The following is a 15,691-nucleotide window of genomic DNA, read 5'->3' on the forward strand; positions in this document are numbered from 1 at the left end:
AGAAAACACTACAGTAGCACTGACTTTAACAACTGAAGAATATCGTCACACACCTTTTTTTGGAAAAAAATAATCTAAAGGAGCATGTATACTGTCTTTTAAATACATGATATAAAACACCATTTCAGTGAGCATTCCCAGATTAAACTCAAGTCTTGTTCGCCGTTTCTGTGAAAAGTAGAAATGACACAGCTTTCCAAATGTATGGTAGTGTTGATGCAAAACTGCCGAAAAAAAATGCACTGTAATGTAATGTTAAACATTGAACAGATTATATTTTACGATGACTTGTCATGAAGACTTATTCCTACTAAGAGTATACATTTTATACTACTGAGAGGTACATTTTATTTACTTATTTACCATGGTGTCCCAAGAATATATATTTTAGAAAAAACATTTTTCTGTGTTGCTCCCCACAAAATTGTTAACTGCCTATCAGAGTAGAGTCAGGGCCATTTTTCTGATTGAGAGTACATTCATGTGTAGCTGGAAATAGTGCTGTATGCCTCAAATGGATTTCTTTATTTGCTATTTACCTTTTAAGAAGGTACAGAATGCTAAAGGACAAAATAATCTCAGGTTTTGCTCAGAGTCTTTTATAGCTACTGTATATTATTTTTGTTTTAATCCAATGAGAGTACTGTACTTAACTTATTTTCCTGACAATTTAATTTATGAAGGATAGTCAAAAAAGGCCAACAGACAACAACATTCAAATCAAAGAATAAATTCATAAGAATTAACTGTTTTGGACTGTTTATTCCAGAAATCTTAAATCCCATTATTAAGGTATTTGTTTATGAAGTCTGAAACTTCGTTTTAAAGATTAAGCTTTTGGCAAATATTGTATCGTAAATGAGAAATGCATTTGAATAATGAAAACTTATTTGATGTGGTACCGTAAATGGAGAATGAATTGGAATCCCATGAAAAACATTTTAAAAGAATGAAACGTGCCTGGCGAAACTAATTGCTGTCTACACTGATTCACATAAAGAATGATCTTTACCTGTCAATAATTAATTTTAAATTTTAAAGCCACTGAAGCTTGTCAGCATATCTATAACAGTAAACAAAAAGCTTCTGCACTACTTCTTTGTGTTCTGTGGAATATGAACAGTGCTATCAGTTGTGGGTGTTTTAAGTATTCAATGACCTGTACAGCCTTGTTATTTGATACTGCCCCTTAAATCAAACATTCACTGTTTGACACAAATGCATACCCCAGAAAAAAAAAGTATTTCAGTGGGAGGTTGAAAGTTAAGTGTTTGATCAAAAAGTTGTCCTTACTCTACTGAATGTGTGCACAATGGGTAAAATGGGTAAAATTGTCAGGTCTTCATTTACTGTATATCTATAGATTTTTAACCTTCTTCTTTTGTTCACTGCAAATGACTGGTGTTGGTTATCTGTTGCCCTTTTTACAACAATCTAGAGAACAGCATTCAGCAACATTTATCAGACATTTAAACTGACCTCATTTCTAAGTCTTCATTCTCTTGTGGTACAAATTTGTACAAGGCCACATAGGTGTTAAGCTGCAGTATATCCTTTCGTTGTTGTATTTTCACCTGCAAGACAAGAAAACAAGCCTTAAAACTTGAGCAGAAATAATAACTTTGGTGGCTTCATATAATTTTGTTTTCATATTTGACAGATAAGTGAAACTCTTAAAATGCTTTTTGAGTGACAAATCACCATAATGTTCAACAACAGTGTAGAAAGCGTAAAAACTAATTTATTAAAAAGGGGTACAAAACTGAGACAGGAAACTAGACCAATCAGTCATACTTCTACTATTAATAAAGTTATGTAAATGCTCGTTGGAGCTAAACTAGAAGAATACTTTACCAAATACAAAACAATTGCATTTTAAGAGATTAAAATTAATTAAATTAATTTAAAATTAAAATTAATTTAGAAAATGTTTAATGTTTATTAAAATGTTTAACAAAACTGCTCGAAATACTAGAAAGTTTTGAACAAGTAACAAGGATGGGAGATATCACTAAAGCATATGATGTGAGATATTTAGATTTTTGGAAAGTATTTAATCTGGTTAACAAACATGAAGCAGCATGTCATCTAAAGGGACATAACCTGTAATTGAGATTATGTAAACAATGGTGTGACACAGGAATCAGTATTAGGCCTGTTTCTGATTTATAGCTTTTTCTGATTTATAGTAGCTATTTAGAATCTTGTATCTTTAGCATGAGCGTGTGGCATGATGTAATGGCTAAGCATTTGACCTCACAACTGACAGACTGCAGCTTCATGTTCCTGCTGTACACTTGAGTGAAATATGTTTATTTAGTCGCTCTAGTACCAAGCTATAAAGGCTGACCAAGACACAGGGGACCAATTAGAATATTTTCTTAACTAAAAAAGAATTAATAATGATGGAGAATAAGAATCACTTATTCTGGAAAAGGATACATAGGCATTGTTAATTCCATAATTCTGGTTTTCTACAAGGAGTAGGTCTACAACATTTTGACTTACTTAACTATCAAACTAAAATAGCCTGCTCTTGTTTGTATTTTCATCAAAATCTTTTATGTTCTTATAATGTTGAGAATTTATATTAGCATGAGTGAAGTCTTGAAGAAAACTGCTTTTTTTCCAATTCTTCTAATCTTTACCTCCCTAGGAAATACAGAATAATTGCCTTAAATACTTCTAAAACTTTCAGCTTTGATTCTAGGCAAATCCCCTCTAATAAAGTACATTCAGAGATAGAGATTGTTGTTTAAAGAAAGAGAATAGATACATAAGAAAACACTTATATATCATTTATGTATTTTATGCTCATGCTCAGATGAATACTGTTCCTTGCTACTGTAATGCTACAACCAGTGTTCAGTTAGCAAATCAATGCCCGTCCCCATTTCAGCATGTTAAGGCAGATTTTCAATACCATAAGCCGTAATTAAACACCACAAACCCTATTGACAGCAGGGCATTATTCCCTCTCCTCGAACATCACGGTGCTCATTCTTAGAATCTGCCCAGCTTTGCTTAGCTATCTGCTATGTACTTGCCGCCCCGAGGCTTTGCTTTTTTCTCAGTTTTACTATTTAGCTTGGCCTCCTTCTTGCTTCCTGCATCACCACTTCTGGATTTTGCCTGTGCTTAGCTTTGTCTCCCTTGTTTGAACCTTTGCTTGTTGAATGACCTGTGTGGATTTTCCCTTGGCACTCAGTGGAGTACCTGCAGCTGTATTCCTGCTGTGTGGCTGCCTGGCTGCATCGCCATGTCTCACTGGCTTGCTTCACCAGCTTGCTTCACTACTCCTGCATTAGGATCCTTCATTCAACCAGTTAAAAATGACCCAGAACATGATTACTGTGGGAAAAGAAGCAATCCAAGTGTTGAGGCCAACCATAAATCAGCGCTGTGTCCAGCAAGCTAATGAATTTCCTCATTCTTTTTGGGCTTCTGTCCCTGACTTATAACATACCGAAGTTCCGCCCCCACCCACTCATTTTGTCCCAGAGCCCTAGATCCATCCTCCACAGCCCCCTACTCAGGAGACTTATCGGCCTGTTGAGGCTTCCTCATGCCGTATGAAATTATTTTCTCAATTGAACCAACTGCTTTCCCTTCTGACTTGGTAATATATCATATATCATATAACATCTCCTCTCTCATCGAAGGTTTGGCCTGGGCCATAAGCTTTGTGGGAGAAGGAAAACCCAATGTGCAGGAACTTCCAGGTGTTAAAATACAAAATCCACCTGGTGTTCTGCACTCCTGAAAGAGCAGCTGATGCATCGCACCAACTACTGTAACCGAGACAGAGAAATCAAGACAGTAGATCGCTATGCCATTCAGGTCTGGACCTTGGCCATCAAGAATGGATGTGGGGAGGAGGATGTTGCTGCACTATTTGCCAGATTATCTGAACAATTGAAGGATGAATTGGTATGCTGTGTACTCCTGCAAGACTTAAAAGCCCTCATCAGTGTGGCTTCCCATCTAGACATATGCCTTCAAGAGCAATGGTAAAAGCAACACCTGCAGGTTCAGATGGATGCAGCCAGAGCATAAAGACCACTGCCTGAACCCAGCCCTGTAAGACAAGCTCTTTCACCGCGATTCAAGGAGCAACCCATGCAGGTGGCAAGAGACAGGCTTTCCCCAAGCAAGTGCCGGCAACACAGAGTGAATGGGCTGTGCATCTATGGTGGAAGGAAGGGACACTTCTACATCGAGTGCCTTGAGATTCCAGGAAATGTTCTAGAATAGTAGGGCAGACCTTACTGTGTGGAGGCAGGTAATCTCTTCAATCTCTTCACCACCTCAAGTCTACTGCTTTTGCTGTCCTGGGGGACTTGACAAGTCCAAGTAAACACTTCTGTTGACTAACTCTGATACTGGGAACTTCAATCAAGGATAGCTGAATGTCTGAAGATCCCTCTGCAGATCTACAAAATTTTATCCAATGTCCTGTCTCTGGAAGGAAATCTTCTTGGAGTCATTGTCCAGCAGACCTGTCCTTGAATCTCACAATGGGAGAACCTCATTGCGGAACTATCTCTTTCTTGTGTGTCTTATCCCTACTCTACCCCGTGATCCTGGGATTCCCTGGCTGGAACTGCAAAACCTTCACATAGTTTGGCTTTGAAAGAAACTCACCAATTGCATATGTTTGCCCTGTAGGATTTTGACCACAGTAAGATTCCAACTGCATATTACGAGTTTGCTGACATGTTCTGTAAAATCAAGGCTCACGTATTGCCACGTATATAAAAAAATATAATTTTTGTATTTTTGCAAACTATGCAGTCTAGTGCTTGAAGTTGGCCTTGCACACAAATATATAAATGTGGTGCCTGTCCTTGGTCAGTAGGATAAAAAGGCATGTATGAGGTAAGCTGGATGTGTGCCCAGAACATATGAAAAGAACTAACTTTTGTCTAATCTGCAACTTAGATATGATTAATAACCATATAGGGATGTGTTGTTGTCTTATTATTCGTTCAGAATATGTCATAGTAACTTGTTTGGCCGTGGAATAAAAGACCATCTTTAGTTACTTATTTTTCGAGTTCGGTGCTTGCAAGCCGTTCTCACATATACATACAGTATGAAATAAAGAGACTTCTACTACACAGACACTTGGACTTTGTCATTTGTATGATTCAATATTTGCTTCATCTCACATGTTTTGCCTTCACTTTGGTGCTTTCACCTGACTCCACCTCTGTGGTGTGCCTGCAGCTCTACTCCTGCTATAGTGAACGTAACTGGCATTAATTACAAAAGCAATGTTTTAGGTATTGTTTTTTTCAGTGAAGTACACAGGAGTCAAAATTTAGAATGTTTTGCTAATCTCTTAGAATATCTTGCTAATTATTGCATTTTCAGAAATTTAAAAGGTCAACAAGTAAATGCCAGCAGCTATATCACCCTGCAACTGACAACTGGCAGCCAATCATGGCCTACTAATAATCCCCATCTATCATTTGGGAGTACATAAGAGTAAGGAAGAATTATTATTAAAAGATGACCTTGCAAAAGACTTGACTATCATTTTGTAATGACTTAACAGTATGTTGACTGTTTTGTAAGGTACTGTACACATTGTGTGGTGTTGTCTAATGTTGTCTTTTATCTATTTCGAATAAGAATCACAATGTACGTGTACATATGGAAAATAAATTCCTTCATCTCCCTATCAATAACTCTCAACAACATTGTATATTCAGGACATTCTAGAAAGATGAAAGATAAACAAATGCGACTACGGTGCTTATAAAATTATAAGACATATCAAATCTGCATTGGAAATGTAGCTGTGATGTATTTTCTACTTCAGTCTTGACATGGTACTATACTGTACATCTCTGTTCTTCTTCCCAAAAAGAGTCACACTTACTAGGGACAAAAACTAGTAATGCATGCCAAGGACAGCTCAGAAGTCACAGCCATTTGTTTCAGCCCATTTTCGTATGTGGTTGTATTCATGTTTGTTTTACGCCATGCATATCAGATTTGCAGATGGTCACGTCTCTGCTATTTTCTTCTGTCCATCAAAAAGTTTAAACAGTTTAAAGAGAACCTCAGTGTTTCAGACAGTTCTGATGAACTCTATCATTTATATTTTACTACAGTTAGTTTAAAACTACAGCTATTTATACTTTTTTTATTAATTGACACTACAGACACCATACCTCTGACCATTGAATGTAAGCCGAACTTGAACTTAAAACAATACTTGATTGTAGTTGTACTATTTGATAGTTGTACTGTTTGATAATCGCTGTATTATTTTGTACTGTTTGCCTAATTATTTTGTTCTGTTTGTGTACTTTTGCACAGTTTTTAACAGATATGGGTACTGTCACACTGGTACCATACTAATTGTTTACATTGTTATTGTTATTGTATTTACTGTCTTGTCTGCTGTTCTGTATATATATATAGACTAATGAGAAACACTTTTCAGTAGTTGGACGTAACTGTAGTTGAGTAATAAAACATATCAAACAAATGTAAGCTCACCTTGAACATAAAGAAAACGAAAGAGCTAATAGTGGACTTTCGGAGACACAGGCCACACACTCACAGCCCACTCAGTATTGATGGAACGGAAGTGGAAACAGTCACCAGCTTTAGGTTTTTGGGAATTCACATCTCTAAAGATCTAACCTGGACTGTGAACACTGACTCTATCATGAAGAAGGCTCAGCAGCGCCTTTATTTCTTGAGGTGCCTCAAGCGATGGGGGATGCCAATACATGTGTTGGTGAACTTCTACCGCTGCACTATCGAGAGCGTCCTCACCAACGGGATCACCGTGTGGTATGGCAACACCTCTTCGCGAAAAAGCACTGCAGAGAATGGTCAATATGGCCCAGAAGATCATCGGCTGCGGTCTCACTGAGATTAAACTGCTCTATGAGGACCGCTGCCGTGGTAGAATTCTGGCCATCACAGAGGACAGTCACCACCCCGGGCATGAGCTCTTCACCCCACTGCCCTCAGGCAAGAGATATAAGAGCATACGGACACTTACCACTAGATTCTTCAATAGCTTCTATCCACAAGCAGTGAGACTGGCGAACACATTTAGCCATCCCCCTCGGACCACACCTACTCCATCACCATCTACCTCATTGTAATTTATTTATTGTACGTCTCCAGTCATTGTTTACACGTCTGTATTGTTTACATTCAAACTGTCTGCATGTTTACTTGCACATTGTCTATTGTTTGTTTGTACATTGTCTTGATGTACTGTTTGCACTTTGTTTTGTTTTTTACACTTGTTTTACAATCGAGAGACTTTCTGTAAGTAAGAATTCCATTGTACCAGTACCGGTTACATATGGCAATAAAGTTCAAGTTCAAGTTTTGGAATAATGACAATTAATAATGTGTCTACACCACAGGAGTAGACAATGTTGTAAGCTAGGTAAGACTGGAAATCATCATGTGAAAATAGGAAATGATTAACTACATGTTTGGCATTTGGTGGAATTTGAACCACACCAATTTTTTTATTACATTTTTTTTCAAACACTTTAAAATTCATGAGTCGTGGAACACCCAAATACTTAATTGACATCCTGTGGATGCCAGCTCAATGCTAATACCCCAGGGGAAAGAAAGGTGAATAGTGTACTTCCTTAAAGATAAATACTTTCTAGCAAACTGTAATTTGATCAGACAGTGTCATAAATCTTTACTGTCAAAATCATACCTGCCAAGAATTGTACAATAACAGCCTAGATCTTATTTTATAAAACATTATTTTTAAACAGTAGACTTTCAAACTCTTTCATTTTAACTAATTGCATTTTTTACACAAGATTTTTAAACTTGAAGTTCAGCTTTTGTTAAAATGCCACCCCTTACCGGAGAAGTTTCAGGTTTCTTTTCTTCTGAGTGAAAATGTTCTGTTCCATTTTCTAAAGATGTAAATACTGGAAAAGATAATAATTCAGAAAACAAGGAAGATTAATTTAAAGATTTTTCATTTTCAATGTTTGAAAATAAAAAAAGGAGGCACACAAAAACATAATGCAAAGTTGTGTGCACGTTATTAGCATTCAATACTTTGGAAGCATTATAAGAAAATTATCTTCTCTTTTATATAGTTTGTCATTGATTTTAATGTCTATGTTTCCTGGTAGCCCAGTTTATCCCTATTTTTGCTAGGTGTCTCTCACCCCCTCCACAGCAAGTTCACACTTCTCCCACCTGGGAGATGCCTCTGTGTCTCCAGATATAATACTAATAGACACGACACAAGAAATCTTTCATCCCCATTGCAATATCTCTTTCAAACAATGTATTTTTACTGTCTTCTCCCTTATTTTGCAGTACAACTGTTGTACTGAATTTTTGGTTAGAAGCTTTGGTCTCTCAATGTGTTGTTACATTGGGAGTGTGCTTTAAAACAAATTTCCCAACTGAGACAATAAAGCTTAAATTGAATTGAAATATCAACTCTGTGTGCCGGCATAATAAACACTTTTGTACCTTTGAATGTACAGTATGCTTGTCATGTACTGTATGTCATGAATGTATGCTTATGCCGTCATTGCATATTCTTATTGCATTGCAGTCCCTCAGTCTTATTATAAACATTCACAATTATACCACAGTTTTTTTACTCAATACTTCAATATGTAATATAGTTTTGCATTCTGGATTAATTGTTTCTTCAAATATCTTGAGATATCCTGGTATGAGAAAAACATAGAAATGTAAATTTTTGCTTTACCTATTGCATACCATCTATTCGCTAAATCTGAACTGGTTTTTAACTCAGAGCAAATATATAATGTTAGTATATATATTACTCACAGTAGTATAATATGCAATATTTCTCAAGTTTTAAATAGAATTTCTTAAAATGTCTTACTATATAAAGTGTTATCAGTGAATCCATGCTTCTATGATCATTATCAGTGAATCCTGTGATATGATAGAATTATTTGTGTCTTCACTAAGACAATCAATGACATACCAACAAAAATTGCTAGAATGTAATACTATAATGTTATACAGTAATACTGGTAATACTGTACCAAAGCAATGTAGCAAGTAAGTTTTTATATGATTGGTATCTTCCTTGCTAATTTGACAAGTGAAAATCAACTTTGCAGTTAATCAGCTAGGTTTGATCACTGACAGTTTAAGTGTTCACAAATAAGAAATAATAATATTTTTTATAATTGGCCTTTCCAAACCAAGGAAGCTGTACGTAATGATATAAAATACACTAAAAAAAAAAGTAAGACATACAAAACAAACTAAGAAGGTCAAACTATGGGAAGAAATGTATACACAAGGTAGTTCAGAAATGTATGATGTAGTCAGATTATTCAAAGCCTTATAAATCAGTAATTAGGTCTTGTGTTGAATATGTGACTTTACAGGTTGCCGATGTAGACATTTAAGAGTAGTAGCAATGGGCTGCCAGGGACTAGTGTGAGATAAAAGAATAGCTGCAGAGTTTTGGACATATTGCAACTTACTGAGGTGCCAATAGAGCAAAGAATTGCAGAATTCAAGCCGTGGTGTTATAAATGCATTAGCAAGCACTCAGTATCAGTCATTGATAGAAATTGCCAAATGCAGGCATTATTTCTAAGATGAGTTCTGAATCAAATTTTTCACATGGGGCTCAAATTACAGGAGAGGATCAAATAAGACTCCTAAATTCCAGACTTCTTCTTCTTCAGAAAAGCCTTTACTTAACTGGTTCCATTCTTCACCCCTCTGCTCTTCTTAATACCATCTTCCACGGTCTCCTCTATTGTTATTGTTGTATTGTTGTAATTATAATTGTGTCCTATCTTGTGAAATTTTCTTATTTATTGTTGTAGTCTTCTTATTTATTGTTATTGTCATCCTGTAAAGCGCTTTGAGAAGCCACCTTTAAAGGCGCTATATAAAATATAGTTTTTTATTATTATTATTATTATTATTAATTTGGAGACGCCATCCACCATTACTGTGAAACTCTCCAGCTTTTCCAGCTGACATTTACTGCCTACCAGTAATGTTTCTGTTTTGTCACTATTTAGGTTCAAAGAATTAGATATCAACCAGAGCTTAATGTCAGGCAGACAAGTGACAAGTAATGGAGGTGGGGGATCAGAAAGGGAAGACGTTTTAAAATAGATCTGATTATCATCTACTTAACAATGAAATCAAAGATCGTATTTGTGTATGATCTGACAGAGAGGAAGCATTTAAATAATGAAAAGCAGTGGACCTAATACAGAACCCAGAGGAACAACATGGTTGACTGTGGCCATGGGGAATTTATGAAGACCAGGAGAAACAAAATGCTGCCTGCCAGACAAATTTGTGCAAAACCACTTAAAAACGGTGTCATCGATAGATAAACATGTCTGCAGTGTTTGATTAACAGTGAATGGTTAAACACTAAGTAACACTAAGTTCAAGGAGCAAAAGTGCTTAAAGCCCCAGAGTCTGGCACAACAAACAATTCACTCATAAACCTAACAAGAGCAGTCTCTGTTCTATAATAAGTATGAAAATCAGATTGGAATTGTTCAGATCATTTGCTACAATGTGTGGAAATTGGTAACGTAGAAATTGGTCTATAGTTTACAATTATATCAGAATCCGAATCTTGTTTCTTTCATACTGGAGTGATTGATGAAGTGTTTAAAGTAGTAAGTACAGTACCACACCCATGGAAAGAGAACTGTTAATAATATTGACTATAATAGTTCAGATGTTATGCAGGCAAGCTTTCAGTAAAGACAAATGGTTGGGGTCTAAGCAACATGAAATTGTTTAACTGTTAATAATTTTAGCAAATTAATCTAAGTCAATTCAATTAAATTCAATAGAATCTGGTACGGAGGGAATGCCTATTGAAAAACCTGGACTCAAATAATTATCCAGATCAGGAACAAGGCTAAAATTTGATTCAGACAAATGTAGAGTTTTTATAAATTATAGATTAAACTTAAAACTGAGGTCAGGGATGGAAGAAAGAACAGTTTTCAGTTAACAGTTATCAATTATCAGTTTGTTAATAACAGAAAAAGTAGGTTAATATTAATTCTTAGCCCAGGGTTAATAGTTCCAAATATATAAGAAGATATGGCAGAAGATAGTGCAACTTTTTAGACTTGTTGATGTTCATAATATGGCTTAATATGAACCTCAAAGATTTTTTTTTACTCAGGCATTCCAAACTCCATTCAATCTTAAAGGAGTTTTAAGGGGAGCTAGTTCATCCAAAGTAATAGTCAGTACATAAGTGCTGAGTAGCACAACCACTGAAGATTACCAATTTTGAACAAGGGGAGAACTAAGAATAGTATTTGAAAAATCAGTGATGTTTATAGATTTCAAATTTCTAAAACAAATTGTGTGGTTACATCTTTCTAAAGAAAAAGGCATAGGCTTTAAATAGCTTAGCCTTCTTAATTAGAAATGTGTTGTTGAATTTCTTGAGGATGTTAAACATTCTGGCCAGAAACACAGACCAGATCAAGAGTGTGGCTGTAAAAGTGTTTGGGAAAACTTACCAGTTAAGTAAGGTCGAGGCAGACAAGTAAAATCAACAATGGTATGAGTCCATAGAGTTTAAGAACAAGACATTCATAAAAGGTGACAGAATAAAAAGATAACTTTTTAACTTTATAATTAAGTTCTTTGGACAGACTACAGCCAAAAAATCACCACGGCCAGCAGACCGGTGTTTTCCAACATATGTGAAACCTGAAGGAATAGTTTAATTCAATAAAACAAAATTGTTAGGTTACTGCCAGGTCTCAGTTACACATAATATTAATTTTGATAAGAAGTACTTCAGGACAGGCGTGGTAAGTATACAGTCATTATTTCAGCTTGCAAAGGAACAGGTAAAAGTTTATTCAGTGTTGAAAGGAAAAGAAAAGATACCCAATGTTTCATCTCTGGAGCTTTTTTTAGCACGGAATAAACTTTTACCTGCTCCTTTGCAGCCTACACATACTGATGCAGCTATTTCAAATTGTTGAGCGCGTTACTAGGCAAAGTCCATAGAGGCAGAGCATCTGCAGAATCCTGAGTGGTGCCAATATAGTACTGTACAGTGCATTAAATCAATGGAACAAAACAACAAAAAAGCTCTTTGGAAACGTTTAGAAACTTTAAATCCAACAAATTTAACAATCAGCATCCAATGAACCAAATTGAAAAAAGGAAAGGAATTAAAAAACAGCAAAATATACCAGTAGTGGCAGCCAAAACACACAGCATACACTCAAACTGGAACCGCAAAAAAAAGTGACCAGTAGTAAGGATGCCTTTGTTGTCAACGCAGGAGCACCACTGAACAATATTATAATTTCAATGTCACCAGGAACTCACCTGAATATATTTTACATTTTCCAAATTTAAAGTTTAGTACTATACCTTCAAAGTTCAGTACCTTAAATTTTCTGAATATAAGCAGCATGAATTTTGAGAAGCGATAGAGGTAAAACAACCAAACATTCTAATTTATGTAATAATTCCATTAAATCCATTTAATTGGATTGCCACTCGAATGATACCTACAGTACTATAGTTTGGAGTTTACTAGACCAGTTTGTGAATAATAGCATTTTCGTTGTATACAAACAAGAGATCAAATGAAATGGTGCACAGCTGTCTTAGATTATGCAGGAACCCCATTTAATCTAATGTTAATTGCTACAGCTTGTAAGGTACAAATGAAGCACTTTTGGTTGATGGTGAAATATGCCATATTTCAGTTAAATGTGCATTCCATTACTTACAGTACATTGTTTGACCAGGGCCAGTTTGTAATTTCATAATAAACAAATAAACAACAAAACTGTAAGCAGTTATGAAGGTTTCCTACCAAATTCCTATCCACTTTTTAGGAAACCTGAATGACACTTATCAAGTCTGGAATTCATTGACGAAATGTTTTTTGAAGAAAAGCAGCAGGCATTTCTAGGTGCATTTTACTAAGCATGTGATGACCCATTGAGGGTGAATATACAGTAGTATCACTGTAGCATTTAAATTTTATCTTTAAAGCAGCCCTAGATGTGATGACCTGTTAGGAGTGTAGAAATCTGGCTCTGTCCTGGGGTCATTCTGAGTATGCTTTCAACAGACACCTGCTGTTGTACATGACACCTCAGAAATAGCTGAAATATGGGATAACTCATCAGGAATAGCCACTGTAACATAAGAATGTGTAGAATGTGGACTCTTAAACCCCCATTCATGGTAATAACATGTCTGGACTCAGATTATTAAACCTTTTGCAATTCAGGGCAGTGTGGGAAATACACCGTGTGTATGTCTCCTTCAGTGTTCTCTGGAAGTGGCACTTTTCATCACAATTAAGCTCCTTTCAAACCTTCACTAGACTGCGCTACTCCTTGGATCCCTACATGAATTAAAAATTATAACAACAACTTGTGGGGCCCCAATCAGGAGCAGATTTTATTGTTATCACATCAAATGGTTTGAAGACAGAGAGTTGATTAGAGAGAACAAAATGACAGTAATGTGGTCTTCATCATATGTATGAGAATGACACTGTCACAGATGTTAGTGGCATGCCCAGTAGAATGATACTTATGATGTTTGGAGTTAACCAGCTACAGTAAATTGATTTTAAAAAGCAGAGGTTGTTATGGGCTGCATGTACAGTAGATAATGAAGAAAAAGAAACATAGGTTATGTGGCAATTTTGATTTATGCAGGAACCTCAATTTCACATACTGTACATTCATCCAGTTGAACTTGAATAATACCCATTAGGGTTAGAGCTAATTGGCCAGACTATGAGCAGGAATAGTTTGTGTGATGCTTGTGTTTCTCAAAAGGTTTAGGACTCAACTTACTAAAAAAATTTTAGCACCTTTTCAGGTGCAAAATTAAAAACAAAGCTTTGGCTGTTGATAAAATTCAGCAGATTTTAATTCAATCAGTGCATACAATGATTTAGTGTTTTCAAATACACAGATCAACATGCCATCTGAGTTCACACAGGACCAATTTTTTTGCAAATTTAATGCCTCATCTTCAAACATTACCTTTTTCAAAAGTAACAAGAACAAATCCTTTTGACTACTATAGACTTCCACTACTTGTGCAAGATGTCTCACATTAATATGCAATGAATTATGTTAGGATTTTAATTTATTCAATGTAAGCTGCCTACAAAAATTATATTTGCTAATTGCATAAAAAGGAATACCCTAAAGCCACCTGAAGTGTATTACACAGCTTTATTACTGACAGGTCCCTGGATAGCATTTTGGTATCCACTGTTTTTTATTAGTATTACAAAATGTTTTCTGCTGTAGATCTAAAAAAATACAGTAAGTAACATACACAAATTCCAGCATGATGGAGCTTGAGAAAGGTGGAAAAATCAGTTTTTCCTTTTTAAAGTAGCTTATGTTTACCCATTTTAAGTGCATTTAAGGACTTCTGGTCTATAAAGTGAAAGTATGGAATATAATGGTACAGTTTAAAAGATTAAAAGGTTTTACAATCTGCCATCTTGTTTGAACCTGCCATTCTGTCACAGGGAGTAATTCAGCCTTGGCTATGGACTAAATACACACCAGAATGTTTCAGTTTGTTGGACACATAAATGTTTTTACTCAGAAATCAAATCAAGGATTGTGGATTCCTATGAATTGTTTTCCTAGTGAATGACTGTAACACAAACTGTTAAAGCCTAATACTGTGGCTTTAATCTTAAGTGCTCTTACCTAATACGAAAACAGGAATTTTATTAAGAAAATTACTGTTATAATGCACAGCACAGTACAATTCCTGGGGTGCCATCTGCATGGAGTTTGGATGTTTTCCCTGAGTTTCCTCTGGATGCTCTGGTTTATTCCCACAGTCCAAAGACATATTAGAAGATCAATTGGCTTCTGAGAAAACTGTCCCTGCTGTGAGTGTGTGAGTGTTTTTATCAGTGTGTGCCCTGCGATGGACTGGTGTCCCATCCATGGTGTATCCTGCTTTGCGCCTGATGCATGCCGGGATAGGCTCTGGCTCTCCGTGACCCTGAATTGGACAAAGCGGTTAGAAAATGGATGGATAGACATAGTTGTTATAAACAAAGGAAGATTATTCAGATAATCTAAATTGTTTGTTTTTTCAAGATAAAAGAACAATGGTATCTTTTTTATCTGGTTGGGTACATTCTTACTTGAAAAATGTAATTTTACATTCTTACATCATCAGATAAAAGCTAAATAATCTGAGAAAGGCAGTTGAAGGTGTAAGAGTGGTTGTTGTTTGCGTGTTGTGGTGACACAAGGCAAAAGAGTATTTTTTATGTAGCTGTCTGCATCTGCAACCTGAAGCCTAATCCCACTAAGGGCTACAGATAAATCAAATGCAAATCAAGCGGAAATCCTGCAACCATAAGGAATTATCAGATGTGTTGCAGGTGGCCTCTTGATCTTCCAAACAAGGTAATAATTCCTATGGCAGAAACCAAGATGACAAATAATAAATACCAAATCTATAGAAAAGTGTTTTGTGTAGCACACATTTGTTTCAGGCAAATGTACAGCACACATTATGTATTACTTGAAAAGCTCTTTAAAATTATAAATGTAATTTATTTTTAATCTTAAAAGTGATTTCAAAAATTGTTCACATACAAAAATAAACTGTATGTGTACAAGAATAACTACACTGCCTATGTCTC

At 35.7% G+C, this 15,691-nt stretch overlaps 1 protein-coding gene across 2 annotated transcripts in view; it reads right to left on the reverse strand.

Annotated features, from left to right (window-relative positions):
• stac (SH3 and cysteine rich domain) overlaps positions 1 to 15,691 on the reverse strand; it is an 87,957-nt gene that overhangs the window by 11,933 nt on the left and 60,333 nt on the right. For both annotated transcript variants that reach the window (XR_015925729.1, XM_088601516.1), the window contains exons 7-8: positions 7,870 to 7,937; positions 1,480 to 1,574 (exon numbers count right to left, since the gene is read on the reverse strand). Coding sequence is in view for 1 of the 2 variants with exons in the window: in XM_088601516.1 (XP_088457642.1) it covers positions 1,480 to 1,574; positions 7,870 to 7,937 (163 nt within the window). In the remaining variant the exon portion in view is untranslated. The remainder of the gene's footprint in view (positions 1 to 1,479; positions 1,575 to 7,869; positions 7,938 to 15,691) is intronic.

The sequence above is a fragment of the Lepisosteus platostomus genome, chromosome 12 (genome assembly GCF_059453375.1).
Source record: "Lepisosteus platostomus isolate fLepPlt1 chromosome 12, fLepPlt1.hap1, whole genome shotgun sequence".
NCBI lineage: Eukaryota > Metazoa > Chordata > Actinopteri > Semionotiformes > Lepisosteidae > Lepisosteus > Lepisosteus platostomus.